Source organism: Nomascus leucogenys, chromosome 6, assembly GCF_006542625.1.
Source record: "Nomascus leucogenys isolate Asia chromosome 6, Asia_NLE_v1, whole genome shotgun sequence".
In the NCBI taxonomy this organism is placed as follows: domain Eukaryota; kingdom Metazoa; phylum Chordata; class Mammalia; order Primates; family Hylobatidae; genus Nomascus; species Nomascus leucogenys.
This window is the reverse complement of record NC_044386.1, coordinates 85,631,486-85,651,723: the sequence shown is the minus strand read 5'-3', so window position 1 is coordinate 85,651,723 and position 20,238 is coordinate 85,631,486. Positions and strand designations below refer to the sequence as shown.

The window sequence follows — 20,238 nt, the reverse complement described above, 5'->3', positions numbered from 1 at the left end:
TGTGTGTGTGTTTTGAGACAGGGTCTCACTCTGTTACCCAGGCTGGAGTGCAGTGGCATGATCACGGCTTACTGCAGCCTCGACATCCGGGACTCAGTGTTTTTTAAACTTTTTTTTTTTTTGGAGACAGAGTCTAGTTATATCACCCAGGCTAGAGTGCAGTGGTGTGATCTTGCTCACTGCAATCTCTGCCTCCCGGGTTCAAGCGATTCTCTCGCCTCAGCCTCCTGAGTAGCTAGGATTACAGGCAGGCAGGCATCCACCACACCTGGCTAATTATTGTATTTTTATCGAGACGGGGTTTCACAATTTTGGCCAGGCTGGTCTCGAACTCATGACCTCAGGTGATCGACCCACCTCGGCCTCCCAAAGTGCTGGGATTACAGGTGTAAGCCACTGCACCCTGGTTCACTTTTTAAATTTTTAATAAAATGTTTCAAGCTACAGAAAAGTAGCTGGGTGCAGTGGCTCACGCCTGTAATCCCAGCACCTTGGGAGGCTGAGGAGGGGAGGATGGCTGGAGCCCAGGCGTTGGAGACCAGCCTGGGCAACATGACAAAACTCCCGTCTCTACAAAAAATTTAAAAAATTGGCTGGGTGTGGTGGTGTGAGCCTGTAGTGCCAGTTACCTGGGAGGCTGGGGAGGGAGGATCACCTGATTCTAGCCGTGATCGCACCACTGTATTCCAGCCTCAGCAGCAAAGTGAGACCGTCTCAAAGAAGAAAAAAAAAGACAGAAAGAAAGAAAAGTGGAGAGAATAATGCTGCCAGTATTCCCTAATTATCTTCTAGGTTTGGCAAATCTTAATGATGCTATATTTGCTTCAGATAACATTTTTAAATTTAGTTTTTTGAATAGTTAATACATTTGTATGTTCAAAAAAAATTATAGTTAAGTTCCCATCCCACTCTATCCCATATGCCACTTTCATTGCATAGGTTCTAGTTATATATTTTTCCGAGGTTGTGTGTGTATGTTTATGTGTATACAAACAAATACAAATATATTTGGACTTACTGTTTTAAAATGGAAAAGTTAACTTTTTAAAAATGTTTTTTCTTTTTAATAGAGACAGGGTCTCAGTATGTTGCCCAGGCTGGTTTTGAATTCCTGGGCTCAAACAATCCGCCTGCCTCAGCCTCTCAAAGTGCTAAGATTACAGGCATGAGCCACCAAGTCTGACCAAATAACATTTTTTTTTTTTTTTGAGACAGTCTTGTTCCGTTGCCCAGGCTGGAGTGCAGTGGCATGATCTCAGCTCACTGCAACCTCTGCCTCCCAGGTTCAAGCGATAGTCCTGCCTCAGCCTCCTAAGTAGCTGGAATTACAAGCGCGCGCCACCACGCCTGGCTAATTTTTGTATTTTTAGTAGAGATGGGGTTTCACCATGTTGGCCAGGCTGGTCTCGAATTCCTGACCTCGTGATCTGCCCGCCTCGGCCTCCCAAAGTGCTGGGATTACAGGTGTGAACCACCGCACCCCGCCCCAAGTAACATATTTTTGACATTTTTTTCTTTACATTTACACTTTCTAGCTTTTTTTTTTTTTTTTTTGCGACAAGGTCTCACTGTCACCCAGGCTGGATCTCCAGCTGGATCTCCAGTAGTGCGATCCTAGTCACTGCAGCCTCGAACTTCTGGGCTCAAGCGATTCGCCTGCCTGGGCCTCCCAAAGTGCTGGGATTACAGGCGTGAGCCACACCGCACCCGGCCAGTGTCTACGTTCAACCCTATTTTTCCTCTCTTTACCACCTCTTTTCTCAGCTTATTATTCAATAAACAATTCATAAAACTCTGAGTTCGAGGCATTCTGCTTTGAACTCTGAAGAAGCGGTAATTTCTTATTCACTATTGCTTGCCTCTGTCCTTTTTCCTCCTCCCACAACTCAGTTTTCCAAAAACCGAGACCTATTTCCAAGGTTTGAAGTGCCGGGTGCACGGTGGCTCACGCCTGTAATCCCAGCACTTTGGGAAGCTGAGGTGGGAAGATCCCTTGAGCTAAGGAGTTCGAGACCAGCCTGGGCAGCTAATGCCCGTCTTTGCAAAACAAACAAACCAACCAACCCATTAAAACAAAAATTAGCTGGGTGTGGTGGTGTTAGTCGGGGAAGGGAGGCTGAGGTGGGAGGATCGTTTCAGCCCGGGAGGTAGAGACTGTAGTCTGCCGAGATCGAATCACTGCTCTCCAGCCTGAGTGATAGAGCGAGATTTAGTCTCAAGAAAAAAAAAAAAAGAAAAAGCCCAGAATAACAAGTATTAACTTTATGCAAATAAGGAGGCTTAACTGAGTTCCTCTGAAGAATTCAGTAGGGCGGAAATTGTGGGACCGGAGGCGGGACCGGCGTGGTGGGCGGAACCTGAGAGGCGGGTTTTGCAGGCCCCGCCCAGCCCCTGCGTGGATTTGGCGCCAAACGCTGCGAGCCCTTCTCGCCCCTGGAGTTCCCGAGTATCGCGAGAAGCGCGCTTAGTCTGCACGCCGAGGTCCGCGCTGTGGCCCGTGTTTTCTGTGTGAGGTGAGAGCTGGCTGGCGGGCCAATGAAGTTCTTGCAGGGAGAGGGGAGTCAGAGGGACTAGCCAGGGAGCCAGATGGAAGAGCCAGGGAGCCAGACAGACTAGCGGGAAAGCCTAATTGTCGCAGGAAGGGAGTCAGGAGGCTGGGAGGTCGACCTGACCCGGCCTGGAGAGGCGGGGAGGCGGGCGCGTATCCTGGTTGCTTAGGTTTTGGGCTCCCTCTTACTCTGCCAAGCCGCTTAGCGGGAGGGAACGTGTTCCTGATCATCTTTACCTCAGGCTTCTGTCCGGGGCGCGTCAATGTAGAAATCCCTCAGCGAATGTTGGATGAATGAAGTTGAAGAGAGGATAGGCGGGGAACGAGGATGAGGGGGACGGCTGGAGAAGAGGTATGGGAGGTTCGATGTTTAAGGGATGGCGCCCAAGGGGGACATCGAGGCAGCACAGTAGCACTTCCTTTGCGATGAGGGGCGTCTCTTTGGACTTCTTGGAAAAGAAGGTGGGCATTGGAAACCAGGGTCTGGGAACAAACCGTGGTTTGGACATAACATTTGTTACCTTCACTCTTCTGGGAGTTTGAGAAGTAGAGGAAGTTCAGACAATTTCATAAATGTCTAAAAAGAGACAGTTATGCGACCATTGACGAGGAGTAAAAGTCGTCTATTGAGCATCTTATTCACTACAAATAGAAGAAATACCAGTTTCCTGACAAGCCCCACCCCATGCTTGGCCAGTTCCTGAGTACACTTAATATATTTCAGGTACTGTCATCAAACTCAAAGCTCGCTGTCAGCCTCAAAGGTCTGAACCCTGGTATAGATTCTTGTAGCTTACTTGAAGTTACAGTGGGTCACGATCAGGAATTGATGCTTTGTTGTTTTTTTTGTTTGAAACAGAGTCTCGCTCTTTCGCCCAGGCTGGAGTGCCGTGGCGCGGTCTCGGCTCACTGCAAGCTCCGCCTCCTGGGTTCAAGCGATTCTCCTGCCTCAGCCTCCCTAGTAGCTGGGACTACAGGCGCCCGCCACCATGCCCGGCTAATTTTTTGTACTTTTAGTAGAGACAGGGTTTCACCGTGTAGCCAGGATGGTCTCGATCTCCTGACCTCGTGATCCGCCTGCCTCGGCCTCCCAAAGTGCTGGGATTACCGGCGTGAGCCACCACGCCCAGCCCAGATTTTTTTTTTTTTTTTAAGCAGCTCTAATTGAAGTGGGGGTGAAGTACCTATATCCTGCGTATTTCATACCCTATTGGATCACAGTTTGAAACCCTCTGAAAAGTCAAATTCATCTTTTTATGGTAGGGGAAACTCAATAGTTGAGGTAAAAGGATTTGTTCAAAATGATATAGTTATTTAGTGTTAGGGTCTCCATTGGAACTTATATTTCTAGGCTAGTCTTTTTTTCATAATTAGTATCTTCTCTACTTTTCACGATGTGCGAGTTTGAAATGTGGTCTAACTGATTGAAACACATGAAATGACTGCAGGTAGAACTTGTCTATATAGTGGAGACTATATATGAATACAAATAACTATATATGAATACAAATAACTTTAATTTTTTCCCCTAGAGGAAAAGATGCTAGAACCACAGGAGAATGGCACGATTGACCTACCAGATTATGAGCATGTAGAAGATGAAACTTTTCCTCCTTTCCCACCTCCAGCCTCTCCAGAGAGACAAGATGGTGAAGGAACTGAGCCTGATGAAGGTATGTATAGAGAGTTTTAAAAAGGAGGCTGTGAGGCCAGGCACGGTGGCTCATGCCTGTAATTCCAGCACTTTGGGATGCTGAGGTGGGCAGATCACAAGGTTAGGAATTTGAGACCAGGCTGGCCACCATGGTGAAACCCCGTCTCTACTAAAAATACAAAAATTAGCCGGGGTGTGGTGGCTGTGGTAAAAGATATTTGAGGAGAAAAAAGAAAAAAAAAGGAGGCTGGGCACAGTGGGTCCTGCCTGTAATCCCAGCACTTTGGGAGGCCGAGGCAGGAGGATGGCTTGAGCCCAGGAGTTCAAGACCAGCCTGGGCAACATAGCGAGACCTTGTCTCTACTAAAGATTTAAAAATTAGCTGGGTGTGGTAGGCTGCACCTGTACTTCCAGCTACTCAGGATGCTGAGGCAGGAGAATCACTTGAGCCTAGGAGTTTGAGGCTGCAGTGAGCCAAGATTGCACCACTGCACTCCAGCATGGGCAACAGAGTGAGACCCTGTTTCAAAAAAAGGTGTCCCATGTTTAGTTATCAGCTTGGAAATGATAATAATAAATAATACAAATTATTTAAGTACAGTAATACTGAAGCGTGGTATGTTTCACCAGAGTCAGGAAATGGAGCACCTGTTCCTGTACCTCCAAAGAGAACAGTCAAAAGAAATATACCCAAGCTGGATGCTCAGAGGTACATTTACTATATTCTTATATATTTGTACTTTTTAATATCCATTGTTTTTCTTCTAATGTTATAAACTTTTGGTTGGTATGATTTGGAGCTCTTATATTTCTAAAAACTTTTTTTTAGTTCAGCAGAACATATTTTTTCTTATGGTCTTGCTTTGGACCAAACTCTAGAAAACTTGAAATTAGGCTGGGCATGGTGGCTCACGCCTGTAATCCCAGCTCTTTGGGAGGCCGACGTGGGTGGAGCACAAGGTCAGGAGATTGAGACCATCCTGGCTAATACGGTGAAATGCCGTCTCTACTAAAAATACAAAAAATTAGCCGGGCACGGTGAGAGGTGCCTGTAGTCCCAGCTACTCGGGAGGCTGAGGCAGGAGAGTGGTGTGAACCTGGGGGAGGCCGAGCTTACAGTGACTCGAGATCGTGCCACCGCATCCCAGCCTGGGCGACAGAGTGAGACTCCGTCTCAAAAAAAAAAGAAAATAAAACTTGAAATTAAAAACATATTTTTATTCACAGATTAATTTCAGAGAGAGGACTTCCAGCCTTAAGGCATGTATTTGATAAGGCAAAATTCAAAGGTAAAGGTCATGAGGTAAGAACTGTCTGATTTTTATGTTAGACCTTTGTTTTTTAAAATAGCAATAAAAATGTGGACCCATTATGATCTTGGAAATCTCAGAATGCTTTAAGATACTATCCTTAGTCGTCATATCTCTTGAGAAACAGTTGTGATGTACTAGAAAGGGAACTGTTTGAAGAATTAGAAAGCATGTCTTGTGTAGTCTCATTTTTTGCTACTTAAACCTTGGCTATAGGAAAATCACACCTGTGTCTGTAAGTCTCAGTTTTTACTTTATAATTTAGAGGAATAAAATTTACTTTGTCTACCTCAAAGATTTTAAATTTCATGAGGGCAAGGACTCTGCCTGTATCAATCACTTATGTGTCCCCAAGATGTGGCACAGTGCCTGATTCATAATAAATGTCAGTAAAGTGTGGTTAAAAAATGAATACATTTAGTAACTGTCAATCACTTTACAAATGCACATTTTGAAATCTATTTTTGAATTATGTAGGAGTGTAGGTATAATTTTTTGCAGATAGTATGTTTTTAGAGAGTTTTGTAGTTTTTCAAGTGTTTCTAATATATTCTTTTTTTTTTTGAGATGGAGTCTTGCTCGCTCTGTCACCCAGGCTGGAGTGCAGTGGCGCAATCTTGGCTCACTGCAAGCTCCGCCTCCCAGGTTCACGCCATTCTCCTGCCTTAGCCTCCCGAGTAGCTGGGACTACAGGCGCCTGCCACCAGGCCTGTCTAATTTTTTTTGTATTTTTTAGTAGAGACGAGGTTTCACCATGTTAGCCAGGATGGTCTTGATCTCCTGACCTCGTGATCCGCCCACCTCAGCCTCCCAAAGTGCTGGGATTACAGGCGTGAGCCACTGCCCGGCCTACTGTCTTTTAACTTTATTAAGTGTTTCTGTTTTTTTTTTTTTTTTTTTTTTTGAGATGAAGTTTTGCCCTTGTCACCCAGGCTGGAGTGCAGTGGCCCGATCTTGGCTCACTGCAACCTCTGCCTCTTGGGTTCAAGCGATTCTACTGCTTCAGCCTCCCAAGTAGCTGAGATTACAAGTGCCCGCCACCACGCCCCACTATTTTTGTATTTTTAGTAGAGATGGGGTGTCACCATGTTGGCCAAGCTGGTCTGGAACTCCTGACTCAAGTCATCCACCCACCTCAGCCTCCCACAGTGCTGGGATTACAGGCGTGAGACACTGCGCCTGGCCAACTTTATTAAGTTTTTGTACTGGGATTTTTTTCATCTAATTTTTATGAATCTATATCCAGGCGGGGTGCTATGGCTCATGCTGTAATCCCAGCACTTTGGGAGGCCGGGGTGGGCAGATCACTTGAGGCCAGGAGTTCAAGACCAGCCTGGCCAACATGGCAAAACTTCCTCTCTACTAAAAAATACAAAATTTAGGCCAGGTGTGGTGGCGCACGCCTCTAATCCCAGTTACTTGGGAGGCTGAGGCACGAGAATTGCTTAAACCTGGGAGGCTGAGGTTGTAGTGAGCCAAGATTGCGCCCTTGCACTTCAGCCTGGGTGAGAAAGCGAGAATCTCTCTGAAAAACAATAACAACAACAACAACAACAACAAAAAACCTGTCTCCAGTGCTCTTTTAGACTGCAGTCCTCTAAGTTCTTAATAATTTTCTCTCTTTTTTTTGGATATAGGATTTCTCTGTCACCCAGTCTGGAGTGCAGTGATGTGAACTTGGCTCACTGCAACCTCTGCCCCCCAGGCTCAGGCAGTCCTCTCGCCTCAGCCACCTGAGTAGCTGGGTCCACAGGTGTACACCACCATGCCTGGCTATTGTTTTGTATTTTTAGTAGATATGGGGTCTCACCATGTTGCCCAGGCTGGTCTTAAACTCCTCAGCTCAAGTGATCCGTCCCCCTAGGCCTCCCATAGTGCTAGGATTACAGGCGTGAACCACTGTGTCTGGCCAATATTTTTCTTACTAAACTTCCTTTTATAAGTTTTTCAACCTTATAAAATGACCCCAGTGATTTTGGCATAGCTTTTCAGTTCTGAAAGTTGCTGACGGGGTCAGCTGTGAGAATGAGACTCCAGTTTAGCATTTTTATTTTTATGTGCCAGGCTGAAGACTTGAAGATGCTTATCAGACACATGGAGCACTGGGCACATAGGCTATTCCCTAAACTGCAGTTTGAGGATTTTATTGACAGAGTTGAATACCTGGGAAGTAAAAAGGAAGTTCAGGTAAGTGTTGAGATGATTATAAATATCATTCACATGCTAAATGGTAGGATAGATTTAGTTGAGGCTAATTTGCTGTTTAAAGTGTTCATTTTGAAATCTCTTTTGGTAGAGGGAAAAGTAATAGCAAATTATCTCCCCCCCAACATGATTGGTAAAGAGGTAAAAATAAATAATCTCTTTTCATTTTCAGACCTGTTTAAAACGAATTCGACTTGATCTCCCTATTTTACATGAAGATTTTGTTAGCAATAATGGTAAGAGTATAGGTTTATCTACTTTATAACAATTTTGCTTTTAGAAATAGATCTAGGCAGGGTGTGGTGGCTCAAGCCCGTAATCCCGGCACTTTGCTTTTTTGTTTGATGTTTAGGGACAGAATCTTGCTCTGTCACCCAGTCTGGAGTGCCAGTAGCACAATCATAGCTTACTGCAGCCTTCAACTCCTGGGCTTAAGGGATCCTCCTGCCTCAGCCTCCTGAGTAGCTGGGACTACAGGTGCATGCCATTGCACCTGGCTAATTTTTAAATTTTTGTAGAGATGGGGATCTCCCTGCGTTGCCTTGGCTGGTCTCACACTCCTGGCCTCCAGCCATACTGTGCCTGGTCAACTTTTTTTTTTGAGCTGGAGTCTTACTCTGTAGCCCAGGCTGGAGTGTGGTAGCATGATCTCGGCTCATACAACCTCCATCTCCTGGGTCCTGGTTCAAGCAATTCTCCTGCCTCATCCTCCCGAGTAGCTGGGATCACAGGCACGTGCCACAATGCCCAGTTAATTTTTGTATTTTTTTTTTTTTTTAGTAGAGACGGGGTTTCACCATGTTGGCCAGGCTGTTTTTGAACTCCTGACCTTGTGATCTGCCCACCTTGGCCTCCCAAAGTGCTGGGATTATAGGAGTGAGCCACTGCGCCTGGCTTGGTTATTTTTTTTTTGTAAGACTAGTCAAGTGCAGTAGTGAAAAGGGAGGAAAGAGTAGAACAAGGAGTTTGATCTGTAACTGACTGAATTGGTAACTTATTACCTTTGGATCAACCCCAGTTCTTTGGGAGGCCATGGAGGGAGGATTACTTGAATCTTGGAGTTGGAGATCAGCCCGGGCAACCGAGTGAGACCCCATCTACAAAAATTTTTAAAAAGTTAATCAGGTGTGGTGTAGCTACTCGGGGTTGAGGCGGGAGGATCACTTGAGCCCAGGAGTTCAAGGCTGCAGTGAACTAGGATCACACCACTATACTCTGGGCAATAAATAGGGTGAGAGACCTTGTCTGAAAAAAAAAGAAAGAATAGAAGTAGTTAGAGGAGGCAGTATTATAGGACCAGATCCTTAGTCCATATTGTGTATATAATTAAAGTATGGTAAAGTACAATAAATAGGTATGTTAAAATGCCTTGGTAGTGGGCTGGGTGCGGTGGCTCATGCCTATAATCCTAGCACTTTGGGAGGCTGAGGTGGGCAGTTCACTTGAGGTCAGGAGTTTGGGACCAGCCTGACCAACATGGGGAAACCCCATCTGTACTGAAAATACAAAAATTAGCTGAGTGGGGTGGCGCACACCTGTAATCCCAGCTACTCAGGAGGCTGAGGCAGGAGAATTAACTTGAATCCAGGAGGTGGAGGTTGCAGTGAGCCGAGATTGCGTCGCTGCAATCCAGCCTGGGTGATAGAGTGAGACTCTTGTCTCAAAAAAAAAAAAAAAAAAGCCTTGGTACATCTAGAATGTTGTATATCAAATTTGTTGTAGAATATGAACTTTTGAGAACTCTGGTGACCCACTGATCCTATATAGCACTTGTTAATAAAAATATATATCAAGATAAAGTGTTCATATACATATACACCATTGGATAAAGTGGTACTGGGAAATTAGGCAAAATAATTTATGATGAAAGTTTGCATTTCACTTGGAGTGCAGCTCTCAGATGTAGGACTTTAGTGAGACCTTTGTGACTGTTCCTGGTATTGATTGCATTTGTTAGTTGTACAGTGCAACCATAGACAGTCACACACATTAAAACAGATGGTTCCTGCCGACAGGGTCTGTATAGTTATCAGATTTTCTGTGCGATGGCTCCATACATGTTTGTTTTTGTTTTTTAACTTTTAACAGATGTGGAAGAAAATACAGGTTCCATGTAGAATTCCCTAAAGTTATTTATAAACTACTTTTAAACATGTGAAGGAATGTGATTTAAATAATCCATGATTTAAATGTCTTGGTAAAATATGTATGTATTGATGGCATAGGATTGGGTATATGTAAAGGAATGAGTTATTACAGTTCTAAATTCCACAGCATATACTACTGGGTTACTTTTTGAGGTGCCTGGTATATGATAAAGGTTCAGGGATAAAAAAATGACTAAGATCAGGCCCCTTTGTGGACAAATACAGTAGTGAATGAATCAGACATACAGCATTGCCAGTAGTGTGGTAGGTGTTGTAATTAGAGGTATGAGTAGGTCACAGGATGGGATGCAAAGGAGAGCATAGTTACATATCCCTGGGGGTAAAGGGAGAGCTTCACAAAGGAGGATTCAGAAGAATTTTGATTTGGGGGTGGGAGGAAGAAAAAAGAAATTAAAAAGAAAAAAAGTATTTTGAATGAACAGTAGAGGTCAGGCAGAGGTGATTTTGAATGGGGGAGACACCTATGCAGAGGTGTAAATTAACTTGGATTTCAGGCTCTATATTCTATGGCAGTAAAAAAAAAAAATTAAGGCCAGGCGCAGTGGCTCACACTTATAATCCTAGCACGTTGGGAGGCCAAGACGGGCAGATCACTTGAGGCCAGGAGTTCGAGACCAGCCTGGCCAACATGGTGAAACCCCATCTCTACTAAAAATACAAAAAATTAGCCTGGCGTAGTGGCGCATGCCTGTAATCCCAGCTACTCGGGAGGCTGAGGCAGTAGAATTGCTTGAACCCAAAAGGTGGAGGTTGCAGTGATCTGAGATCGCGCCATTGCGCTCCAGCCTGGGCAAAATGAGTGAAACTCTGTCTCAAAAAAAAAAAGGAGATAAATTAACATGGACCATTCAGAGAATTACAAGCATACTGAAATACAGGGTACAAATAAGAGAACTGAATCTGAGATTTTTGTTTGTTGTGTCATATATTTCATTTGTATCTTAATAGTCTCCAAATTTTTTTGGTCAGGCACCACAAAAATAAAAATGTTTTGACCATTTTATTTGTTGATTAAATACATTTACTTCTATACTGATGTGATTTGTAATATACTTTTTTTTTTTTTTTTGAGACGGAGTCTCACTCTGTTGCCTAGGCTGGAGTGCAGTGGTGCGATCTTGGCTCACTGCAACCTCTGCCTCAGTTCAAGTGATTCTCCTGCCTCAGCCTCCCAGTAGCTGGGATTACAGGTGTGCACCACCACACCTGGCTAAGTTTTGTATTTTTAGTAGAGACAGGGTTTCATCACGTTGGCCAGGCTGGTCTCGAACTCCTGATCTCAGTTGATCCACCTGCCTTGGCCTCCCAAAGTGCTAGAGTTACAAGCATGAGCCAGTGAGCCACTGTGCCCGGCCTAAATTTAGTTTTTGTAGTGACAGGATCTCACTATGTTGCCCAAGCTGGTCTGTATCTCCTGGCCTCAAACAGTCTGCCTTGGCCTCCCAACATGCGGGGATTACAGGTGTGAGCCACTGTGCTTGGGCCTCCAGCTGTTCCTTGGACATTTCAGGCACATTTTTATTCTAAGGCTTTTGTATTGTTATACTCTGCCTGGAACACTCTTCCCTTGTACCCCTCAAGTCTGCATGACTGTCTTACACTCCTCAAACTGTGCTCAAATGACAACTTGGTGAAGCCTCCCCATTACACTGTTACAGTTGCATCCCCACTCCCATCATTTCTGACTCCCCCATGCTGTTTCCTTTTGCATTGCACTTGTTTCCCTTTAATTTTTATATAGTTTACTTATGTTTTAGTTTGTCTTTACTACATTGATGGCATCCTGTAACACATTGAATATTTCTAGCTTTAGCTTTGCCATAATCACTTGCCAATGAATGTTGCAGTAAATGAATTTCATGTGTACTTCTAATTTTTTAAAATTTCATTTTTATTTACTTATTTCTTTTTGAAGCAGGGCCTCACTCTGTCACCCAGGGTGGAGCACAGTGGCATGATCACAGCTCTGCATCCTTGACGTCCAGGGCTTAAGCAATCCTCCCACCTCAGTCTCCTGAGTAGTTTGGACTACAGGCGTGCACCACCTGCCTGCCCAAGTTGGTTTTTTTTTTTTTTTTTTTTTTTGTAGAGAAAGGGTCTCCCTATGTTTCGCAGGCTGGTCTCAAAACTCCTGGGTCCATGTGATCCTCCCACCTTGGGTTCCCAAAGTGTTGGGGTTATAGGCGTGAGCTGCTGCACCCAGCTTTAAATCTCATTTTAATCCTACTCAAAGGAACCAGCTGCTTCTTACAAAAATATATTGTTTATATAAATAGGTCATTTACTACTGAAGATACCTTTCTTTTCTTGGTTCATAAAAAGTAGGTTTTTTTTTTTTTTTTACTTTTTTTTGTAATAGAGTCGAGGTCTTGTTATGTTGGTCACGTTGGTCTTGAACTCTTGTTCTCAAGCAATCCTTCTGCCTCAATCTCCCAAAGTGCCATGATTACAGGCGTGAGCCACCTTGCCCAGTCAAAATTAGTTCTTTGAGTTCATTTGAAGCCAGGAGTTAGGGACCAGAGTGGTCAACACCTATAGTCCCAGCTATTTAGAAGGCTGAGGCAGGAGGATCCTTTGAGTCCGAGGAGTTTGAGGCTGGAGTGAGCTATGATCATACCACTGTACTCTAGCCTGGGTGACAGAGTGAGACCCCATCTCTTTTGAAAAAAACAAAAAAAAGTAGTTATTTATGTATTTTGTTATTGATTTAGAATCCTGCAACCCCGTAAGAGGAAGCACATTAAAAACCCCATGTTTCATAAGTGGTTCTTTTTTTGAGACCGAGTTTCACTCTTGTTGTCCAGGCTGGAGTGCAGTGGTGTGATCTCGGCTCACCGCAACCTCTGCCTCCAGGGTTCAAGCGATTCTCCCGCCTCAGCCTCCTGAGTAGCTGGGATTACAGGCATGTGCCACCACGCCTGACTAATTTTGTATTTTTAGTAGAGGTGGGGTTTCACCATGTTGGTCAGGCTGGTCTTGAACTCCTCACCTCAGGTGATCTGCCTGTCTCGGCCCCCCAGAGTGCTGGGATTACAGGTGTGGGCCACTGCATCCGGCTCATAAGTGGCTCTAATGCTTGTTTCTTAACTGCTTCAGCAATGTTTCATACATACACTCTATCAGTATTTCCTGACAATGGAGGCCATTTTAGTTTCTTCCTACATTTTTGTTTTCCATGTCAGGAAGGAAAAGTGGCTTTTCGTTTTTCACTATTAAGGAAGAAACCTTAAAAGGGAGTTTGATTGTAAAGGGCTGAATTAAGTATCATGATTTTTAAATCTCACTGAAATAATTGTAAAGGTCTGTCTTTATGTTTTAAATGTTTTTTAAATTGTGATAGTTTTTCTATAATTAGCTAATATTTCAAGGCATAATATATACATAGAACAAGCATAATGTATATAAATATGTCAAATGGTGACTTGAATTTTTTACCAACTTGTCGGATGTGATGGGGTTTATCTTTTTTTAAATTTCATAATATGGATGACGTAGATAGAAGGTAAAGTGTGAGCTCTGCTGTTTTTTTTTATTCTTTTGCTTGTGCTTCTGTTCTACCTACAAGCATTTTGTTATTTTGTAGAATCTTGTTAACCTAACACTTGTGCATTTTGTTGGGGTTGTTTGGTTAAAGTAAGATGAAATCCATCAGTTTATTTGACTGGGCAATCAGAAACAGCTGTATATCTGACATTGTAAAGTCAGTGGGGGCCCCATTCTCCACCCTTTTACAATATGGATCTTGCCTATAGAGTGACTCACAGATCAGACAGTAACTCTGTCATAAGGACAAGGGACAGTTAACCACTGCCAGTCTTATTTTAAATATGTTAGTAAAACATGGTTTTTCTTAATTCTTAAATGAAATATAAATGGAAGATCTATTATTTACTTTAATACCACTGTGGATCATGTTGGGGACATCCTACCTTGAGTTAACTGGTTTACAGGGCTTTAATAATATATTACTTATAATGTAGACCACACTGAATTTAAAAAGAAATTAATTTGGAAATATGTCCATAAAGTTTTAAATTTCTTTTCTTTTTTCATTTGTCTGTGTTTAACTCAACAAAAGATAATGTCCTACATAAAATTACCTTTTACTGGCCGGGTGCATTGGCTCACGCCTGTAATCTCAGCACTTTGGGAGGCTGAGGCAGGTGGATCACCTCAGGTCAGGAATTTGAGACCAGCCTGGCCAATATGGTGAAACCTTGTCTCTACTAAAAATACAAAAATTAGCTGGGCGTGGTGGCGGGCACCTGTAATCCCAGCTTCTTGGGAGGCTGATGGAGTAGAATCACATGAATCTGGGAGGTGGAGGTTGCAGTGAGCCAAGATCGAACCATTGCACTCCAGCCTGGGTGACAAGAGTGAAACTCCGTCTCAAAAAATAAAATAAAATGTAATAAAATTACCTTTTCCCATATAGACACTGGGAAACTATTGAAATGTGTTGGTTTAATGTAGAACAAGAATATGGTTTGTATTCCTTAAGCTCTTTGATTAGGCCAAGCATAAAATATTCCTAATTACAATCAAGAACTTTTTGTTTCCTTGCTTTTTTTTTTTTTTTTTTTTTTGAGATAGTCTCGCTCTGTAGCCCAGGCTGGAGTGCAGTGGCGCCATCTTGCTCACTGCTACCTCCACCTCCCGGGTCCCGGTTCAAGCAATTCTCCTGCCTCAGCCTCCTGAGTAGCTGGGATTATAGGCACGCGCCACCATGCCCAGCTAATTTTTGTATTTTTAGTAGAGATGGGGTTTCACCATGTTGGCCAGACTGGTCTTGAACTCCTGACCTCATGATCCAACCGCCTCGGCCTCCCAAAGTGCTGGGATTACAGGCATGAGCCACCGTGCCCGGCCTTCATGCATATTTTAAATTGTATTTTTATTTGACTTAGCATTCCTCTTTAAACTGATTTATAAATATTTCTTATTTAATTGAATCGAGCATGTATTCACAACATTCTTATACCTCACAAATTGTTTTTTCAGGTCTGGCACCTTGCCACTTTAAATTCTTTTTCAATGAGAAGCCCTTCTCTAACTAGTCTAACATCACAGATGTACTATTTCTTTTCTATTGCAGATGAAGTTGCGGAGAATAATGAACATGATGTCACTGCTACTGAATTAGATCCCTTTCTGACAAACTTATCTGAAAGTGAGATGTTTGCTTCTGAGTCAAGTAGAAGCCTAACAGAAGAGCAACAACAAAGAATTGAGAGAAATAAACAACTGGCCTTGGAAAGAAGGCAGGCAAAGCTGCTGAGTAATAGTCAGTCCCTAGGAAATGGTAAATTTTATGCCAGATTTTATATACTATCATTAATATATCAAGGACATGTTGGATATTTTAACTTCTCTGCTAGCCCCCAAAATAAAATACTTCTAGGAGTGGAAAAGTGTGATATTAAGTTTATGTATATTTTAGAGACAGTGTGTGTGAGAGAGGAGAGAGAGAATGTCTGTGTTCCTTAAAGAATAAATGAATCTAAGATGGTTTTCTGGATAACTGAGTACCTCTTAAAAAATTATTTTAATCACCTGGCCAGGTGTGGTGGCTCTTGCCTGTAATCTGGCCAAGGTAGGTGGATCGCTTGAGGCCAGGAGTTCAAGACCAGCCTGGCTAACATGACGAAACCCCATTTCTATTAAAATTACAAAAATTAGCCAGATGTGGTGGTGCACACCAGTAATCTCAACTAGTTGGGAGGCTGAGGTATGAGAATGACTTGAATCAAGAAGGTGGAGATTGCAGTGAGCCGAGATTGCAGTGAGCCAAGGTCGTGCCACTGCACTCCAGCCTCGGTGACTTGAGTGAGACTCTCTCAAAAAAAAGAATTTATTTTAATCACTTAAAATTGATTTTAAATTCTTAATAAACATATTCTTCCCTGACTCCTTAAAGCATGTGCCATATACTATTACCTTTAGGACAATAATTATAACAATACATAAAGAAAAAAATAGGCCAGGTGCAGTGGCTTATGCCTGTAATCCCAGCACTTTAGGAGGCCAAGGTGGGCCATCACCCGAGGTCAGGAGTTCAAGACCAGCCTGGCCAACATGGTGAAACCCCATCTCTACTAAAAATACAAAAATTATCTGTGCATGGTGGTGTGCACCTGTAATCCCAGCCACTTGGGAGGCTGAGGCAGAACTGCTTGAACCCAGGAGGCAGAGGTTGCAGTGAGCTGAGATCAACCCATCGCACTCCAGCCTGGGCGACAAGAGCAAAACTCCATCTCAAAAAAAAAAAGAGGCTGGGCACGGTGGCTCACACCTGTAATCCCAGTACTTTGGGAGGCCAAAGCGGGTGGATCACAAGGTCAGATCGAGACCATCCTGGCCAACATGGTGAAAACCCATCTCTACTAATACAAAAATTTGCTGGGCATGGTGGTGTGTGCCTGCCTGTAAACCCAGCTACTTGGGAGGCTGAAGCAGGAGAATCGCTTGAACCCGGGAGGCAGAGGTTGCAGTGAGCTGAGATTGGGCCACTGCACTCCAGCCTGGGTGACAAAGCAAGACTCCGTCCCAGAAAAAAAAAAAATGCTTTTTCTTGTGTTTTGTCACTTGGTTGTGAGCTGTACTTTTGAAAGTAGCTGTTTAATTTGCTTATCTGTAGCATTCCCTTCTCACTTCTAAAACTGCCTGAAAATTTGCTTTATTAAAAAATATATTATTACTACTATTTTTAGAAACGGTGTCAGTCTGTCACCCAGGCTAGAGTGCAGTGGTGTGATCTTGACTCACTGCAGCCTTGAACTTCTGGTCTCAAGCAATCCTCCAGCATTGGGCTTCCAAAGTGCTGGGATTACAGGTATGAGCCAGTGTACCTGGCCTAAATTTGCTGTTTTTAACACACATTGTGGGTTTGGAAACTACATAACCAAATTTGTTAAAACTATATTTAGAAAGAATTGCAAGTTTATTTTGAATGAAGTCAGCAGGATTGCGTATATCTTTCTTAATTTCCAATTCAGTTTTTCCTTTCAAAATGGAAAAATAAGAATTATAGGCCCAGCACAGTGGCTCTTGCCTGTAATCCCAGCACTTTGGGAGGCTGAGGTGGGCAGATCACTTGAGCCTGGGAGTTCAAGACCAGCCTGGGCAACATAGTGAGACCCTGTCTCTACAAAAAAAAAAAAAAAAAAGAATTATAAGAACTAGAATACCATGTTGTAAAAGAAGTTTCACCCAATATATTAACATTTTCAAGTGAGAATTATTTTGGCTACTTTTTTTTTTTTTTTAGTTAAGATGAATTTACGTTTTCTTTTTCTTTTCTTTTCTTTTTTTTTTGAGATGGAGTCTTGCTCTGTGGCTCAGGCTGGAGTGCAGTGGCGTGATCTTGGCTCATTGCAACCTCTGCCTCCTGGGTTCAAGCAGTTCCCCTGCTTCAGCCTCCCAAGTAGCTAGGACTACAAGTGCGTGCCCCCATGCCTGGCTAGTTGTTGTATTTTTAGTAGAGAAGGAGTTTCACTACGTTGGCCAGGCTGGTCTTGAACTCCTGACCTAGTGATCTGCCCACCTCAGCCTCCCAAAGTGCTGGGATTACAGGTGTGAGCCACCGCGCCCTGCTGAATTTACTTTTTCTTTTTTTTTTTTTTTGAGACGGAGTCTTTCTCTGTCACCCAGGCTGGAGTGCAGTGGCGTGATCTTGGCTCACTGTAAACTCTGCCTCCCATGTCCACGCCATTCTTCTGCCTCAGCCTCGCGAGTAGCTGGGACTACAGGTGCCTGCCACCAAGCCTGGCTAATTTTTTGTACTTTTAGTAGAGACGGGGTTTCACCGTATCAGCCAGGATGGTCTCGATCCTCTGAACTCATGATCCGCCCACCTCGGCCGCCCAAAGTGCTGGGATTACAGGCGTGAGCCACCGCACCTGGCCAATTTACTTTTTCTTTATAAATGGATGTTTTATTAGTACCACGTGAAACATTGCATGAAGATAGCATTATTCTTGATGGCAGTGGCTTCCTTGCTGTCAATATCAAGTATACCTGGCAGTTGGTATTTAAAACTCACCTCTGTTTATCATATACAACTTAAAATTTGTCCAAATGGAAATAAGTACTTTAAAGTTTCTTACGGATCATTCTGACATAAAACTTAAATGCATTTAGTTTTTATTAGACCTCTTTCTAGTAGTTTTCATTTTTGTTTTTTTAGATGGGGCCTTGCTGTGTTGCCCAGGCTGGAGTGCAGTTGCTGATCTCGGCTCACTGCAACCTCCGCCTCCCAGGTTCAAGCGATTCTTCTGTCCCAGCCTCCCAAGTAGCTGGGATTACAGGCGTGTTCCACCACATCTGGCTAATTTTTGTATTTTTTGTAGAGGTAGGGTTTTACCATATTGGCCAGACTGGTTTCAAACTCTTAACCTTGAGTGATCTGCCTGCCTTAGCCTCCCAAAGTGCTGAGATTACAGGCATGACCTACTGTGCCCGCCCAATAGTAGTTTGATTTTGAATAAGAACAGTTACATTTGACTATGATCCAAGAGTGTGAGTTGAATAACATTCAAAACCATTTTGCTTTTTTTTTTTTTTTTTTTGGTTACAGGATCTCACTTTGTCACCCAGGCTGGAGTGCAGTGGCACGATCATGGTTCGCCACCATACCCAGCTAATTCTTTTTTTTTTTTTTTGATGTTTTGTTGACATGGGGTCTCACTATGTGGCCCAGGCTGGTCCTGAACTCCTGAGCTCCAGTGATCCTCCCACCTCAGCCTCCCAAATTGTTGGGATTGGGCCTGGCCCCTCTTGCATTTAAAATGGATCTTAATTGTATAAAAATGGGCTTATTGGCTGGGCATGGTAGCTCATGCCTGTAATCCCAGCACTTTGGGAGCCTGAGGCGGGTGGATCACCTGAGGTCAGGAGTTTGAGACCAGCCTGGCCAACATAGCGAAACCCTGTCTCTACTAAAAATACCAAAATTAGCCGGGTGTAGTGATGGGCACCTGTAATCCCAGCTACCGGGAGGCTGAGGCAGGAGAATCACTTGAACCCAGTGGAGGTTGCAGTGAGCCCAGATCGTGCCATTGCACTCCAGCCAAAGTGGAGACGGGGCGAGACTCCATCTCAAAAAAAAAAAAAAAAAAAAAAGATTTATTTAGAATAAAGTGATCATAATTAAGTGATCATAGACTTCATTTTACTAAACTAAGCTTTTGAAGAGGTTTGTACTTATGCGGTAAGATTGGATCAGGTACTTATAATGAATAATAATGGTATGATTTCTTTCAGATATGTTAACGAATACACCCAGGGCACACACGGTTGCAGAGGTTAATACTGATGAGGATCAAAAGGAGGAGTCAAATGGATTAAACGAAGACATTCTAGACAATCCATGTAATGATGCTATTGCCAATACTTTAAATGAAGAGGAATTAAAACTAGAGGAAACACTGCTGGACCAGTCTTTTAAAAGTGTGCAACAGCAACTTGATGCTACATCCAGAAATATTACTGAAGCTAGGTAAGTTTCCATTAAGAGAAAATGTATCTGTTAAGTCATCATCCTGCAAGCTTGGCGTTACTATGTATTTTTTCTTCTTGGAGTGAAAATCCTTAGGTAGTAAAACTTTTATAGATTATTGTTTAAAATCTGATAATCTGGTATTTATTTATAATTATGCTTGTCACTTTAGTTAAATCTATTTGTTCTCTTTAGTGTTTGTTTTTATATAGGTATTTCTTCATAAAATGATTAGTAGGTAATAAGCAGTTTCTGCTGCTGGTCTGTCATTGAATGCCTTGTTTTCACTAAGTTGGGAGGTTTTGTTTCTGTTTTTTACTGCTCCTTGCAATGCAGGGCTAATCCATGGACAGTGTGCCCAGAGTAGTCTGGGTGAAGTTTTTTTTTTTTTTGAGACACAGTCTCACACTGTTGGCCAAGCTGGAGTGCAGTGGCACAATCTCGGCTCACTGCAACCTCTGCCTCCTGGGCTCAAGCAAGTCTCCTGCCTCAGCCTCCCGAGTACCTGGGACTACAGGCATGTCCCACCACGCTCGGCTAATTTTTGTATTTTTAGTAGAGATGAGGTTTCACCATGTTGGCCAGGCTGGTCCCGAACTCCTAACCTCAGGTAATCCAACCCCCGGGCCTCACAAAGTACTGGGATTATAGGTGTGACCCACCGCGCCCAGCCTGGGTAAAGTTTTGAGATGTACATATATACTGAATATTAATGTCAATTTTTTTAAAAGAAGTAAAAGTTATCTTAAAAACTATCTACAGGCTTTATAGTAGTTTCTCATTGCTATATAGTTCTGCAGTTTACACTTTTGGTAAATACAAGATTTTTACATGCTTTCTAAGGAGTTACTTTAATA

The 20,238-nt window shown here is 43.2% G+C and overlaps 1 protein-coding gene and 1 non-coding gene across 2 annotated transcripts; both read left to right on the top strand.

Annotated features, from left to right (window-relative positions):
• Window positions 1-2,435: 2,435 nt before the first annotated feature.
• TIPIN (TIMELESS interacting protein) lies at window positions 2,436-19,624 on the top strand. Its single transcript, XM_030814623.1, has 8 exons — window positions 2,436-2,513; window positions 4,081-4,221; window positions 4,833-4,911; window positions 5,430-5,505; window positions 7,577-7,699; window positions 7,890-7,953; window positions 14,981-15,187; window positions 19,147-19,624. The coding sequence occupies exons 2-8, from the start codon at window positions 4,089-4,091 to the stop codon at window positions 19,383-19,385; spliced, it is 921 nt and encodes a 306-aa protein (XP_030670483.1). The 5' UTR covers window positions 2,436-2,513; window positions 4,081-4,088; the 3' UTR covers window positions 19,386-19,624.
• LOC115835756 lies at window positions 9,642-9,777 on the top strand. The gene has a single exon (XR_004030777.1).
• Window positions 19,625-20,238: the final 614 nt, after the last annotated feature.

Excerpts from the sequence above, each read along its gene's own strand:
- TIPIN (XM_030814623.1), top strand. The coding sequence starts at position 4,089 with ATGCTAGAACCACAGGAGAATGGCACGATTGACCTACCAGATTATGAG. Across the intron at positions 7,954-14,980 it reads AGATTTTGTTAGCAATAATG|ATGAAGTTGCGGAGAATAAT; the intron begins GTAAGAGTATAG and ends TTTCTATTGCAG. Across the intron at positions 15,188-19,146 it reads TAGTCAGTCCCTAGGAAATG|ATATGTTAACGAATACACCC; the intron begins GTAAATTTTATG and ends GATTTCTTTCAG.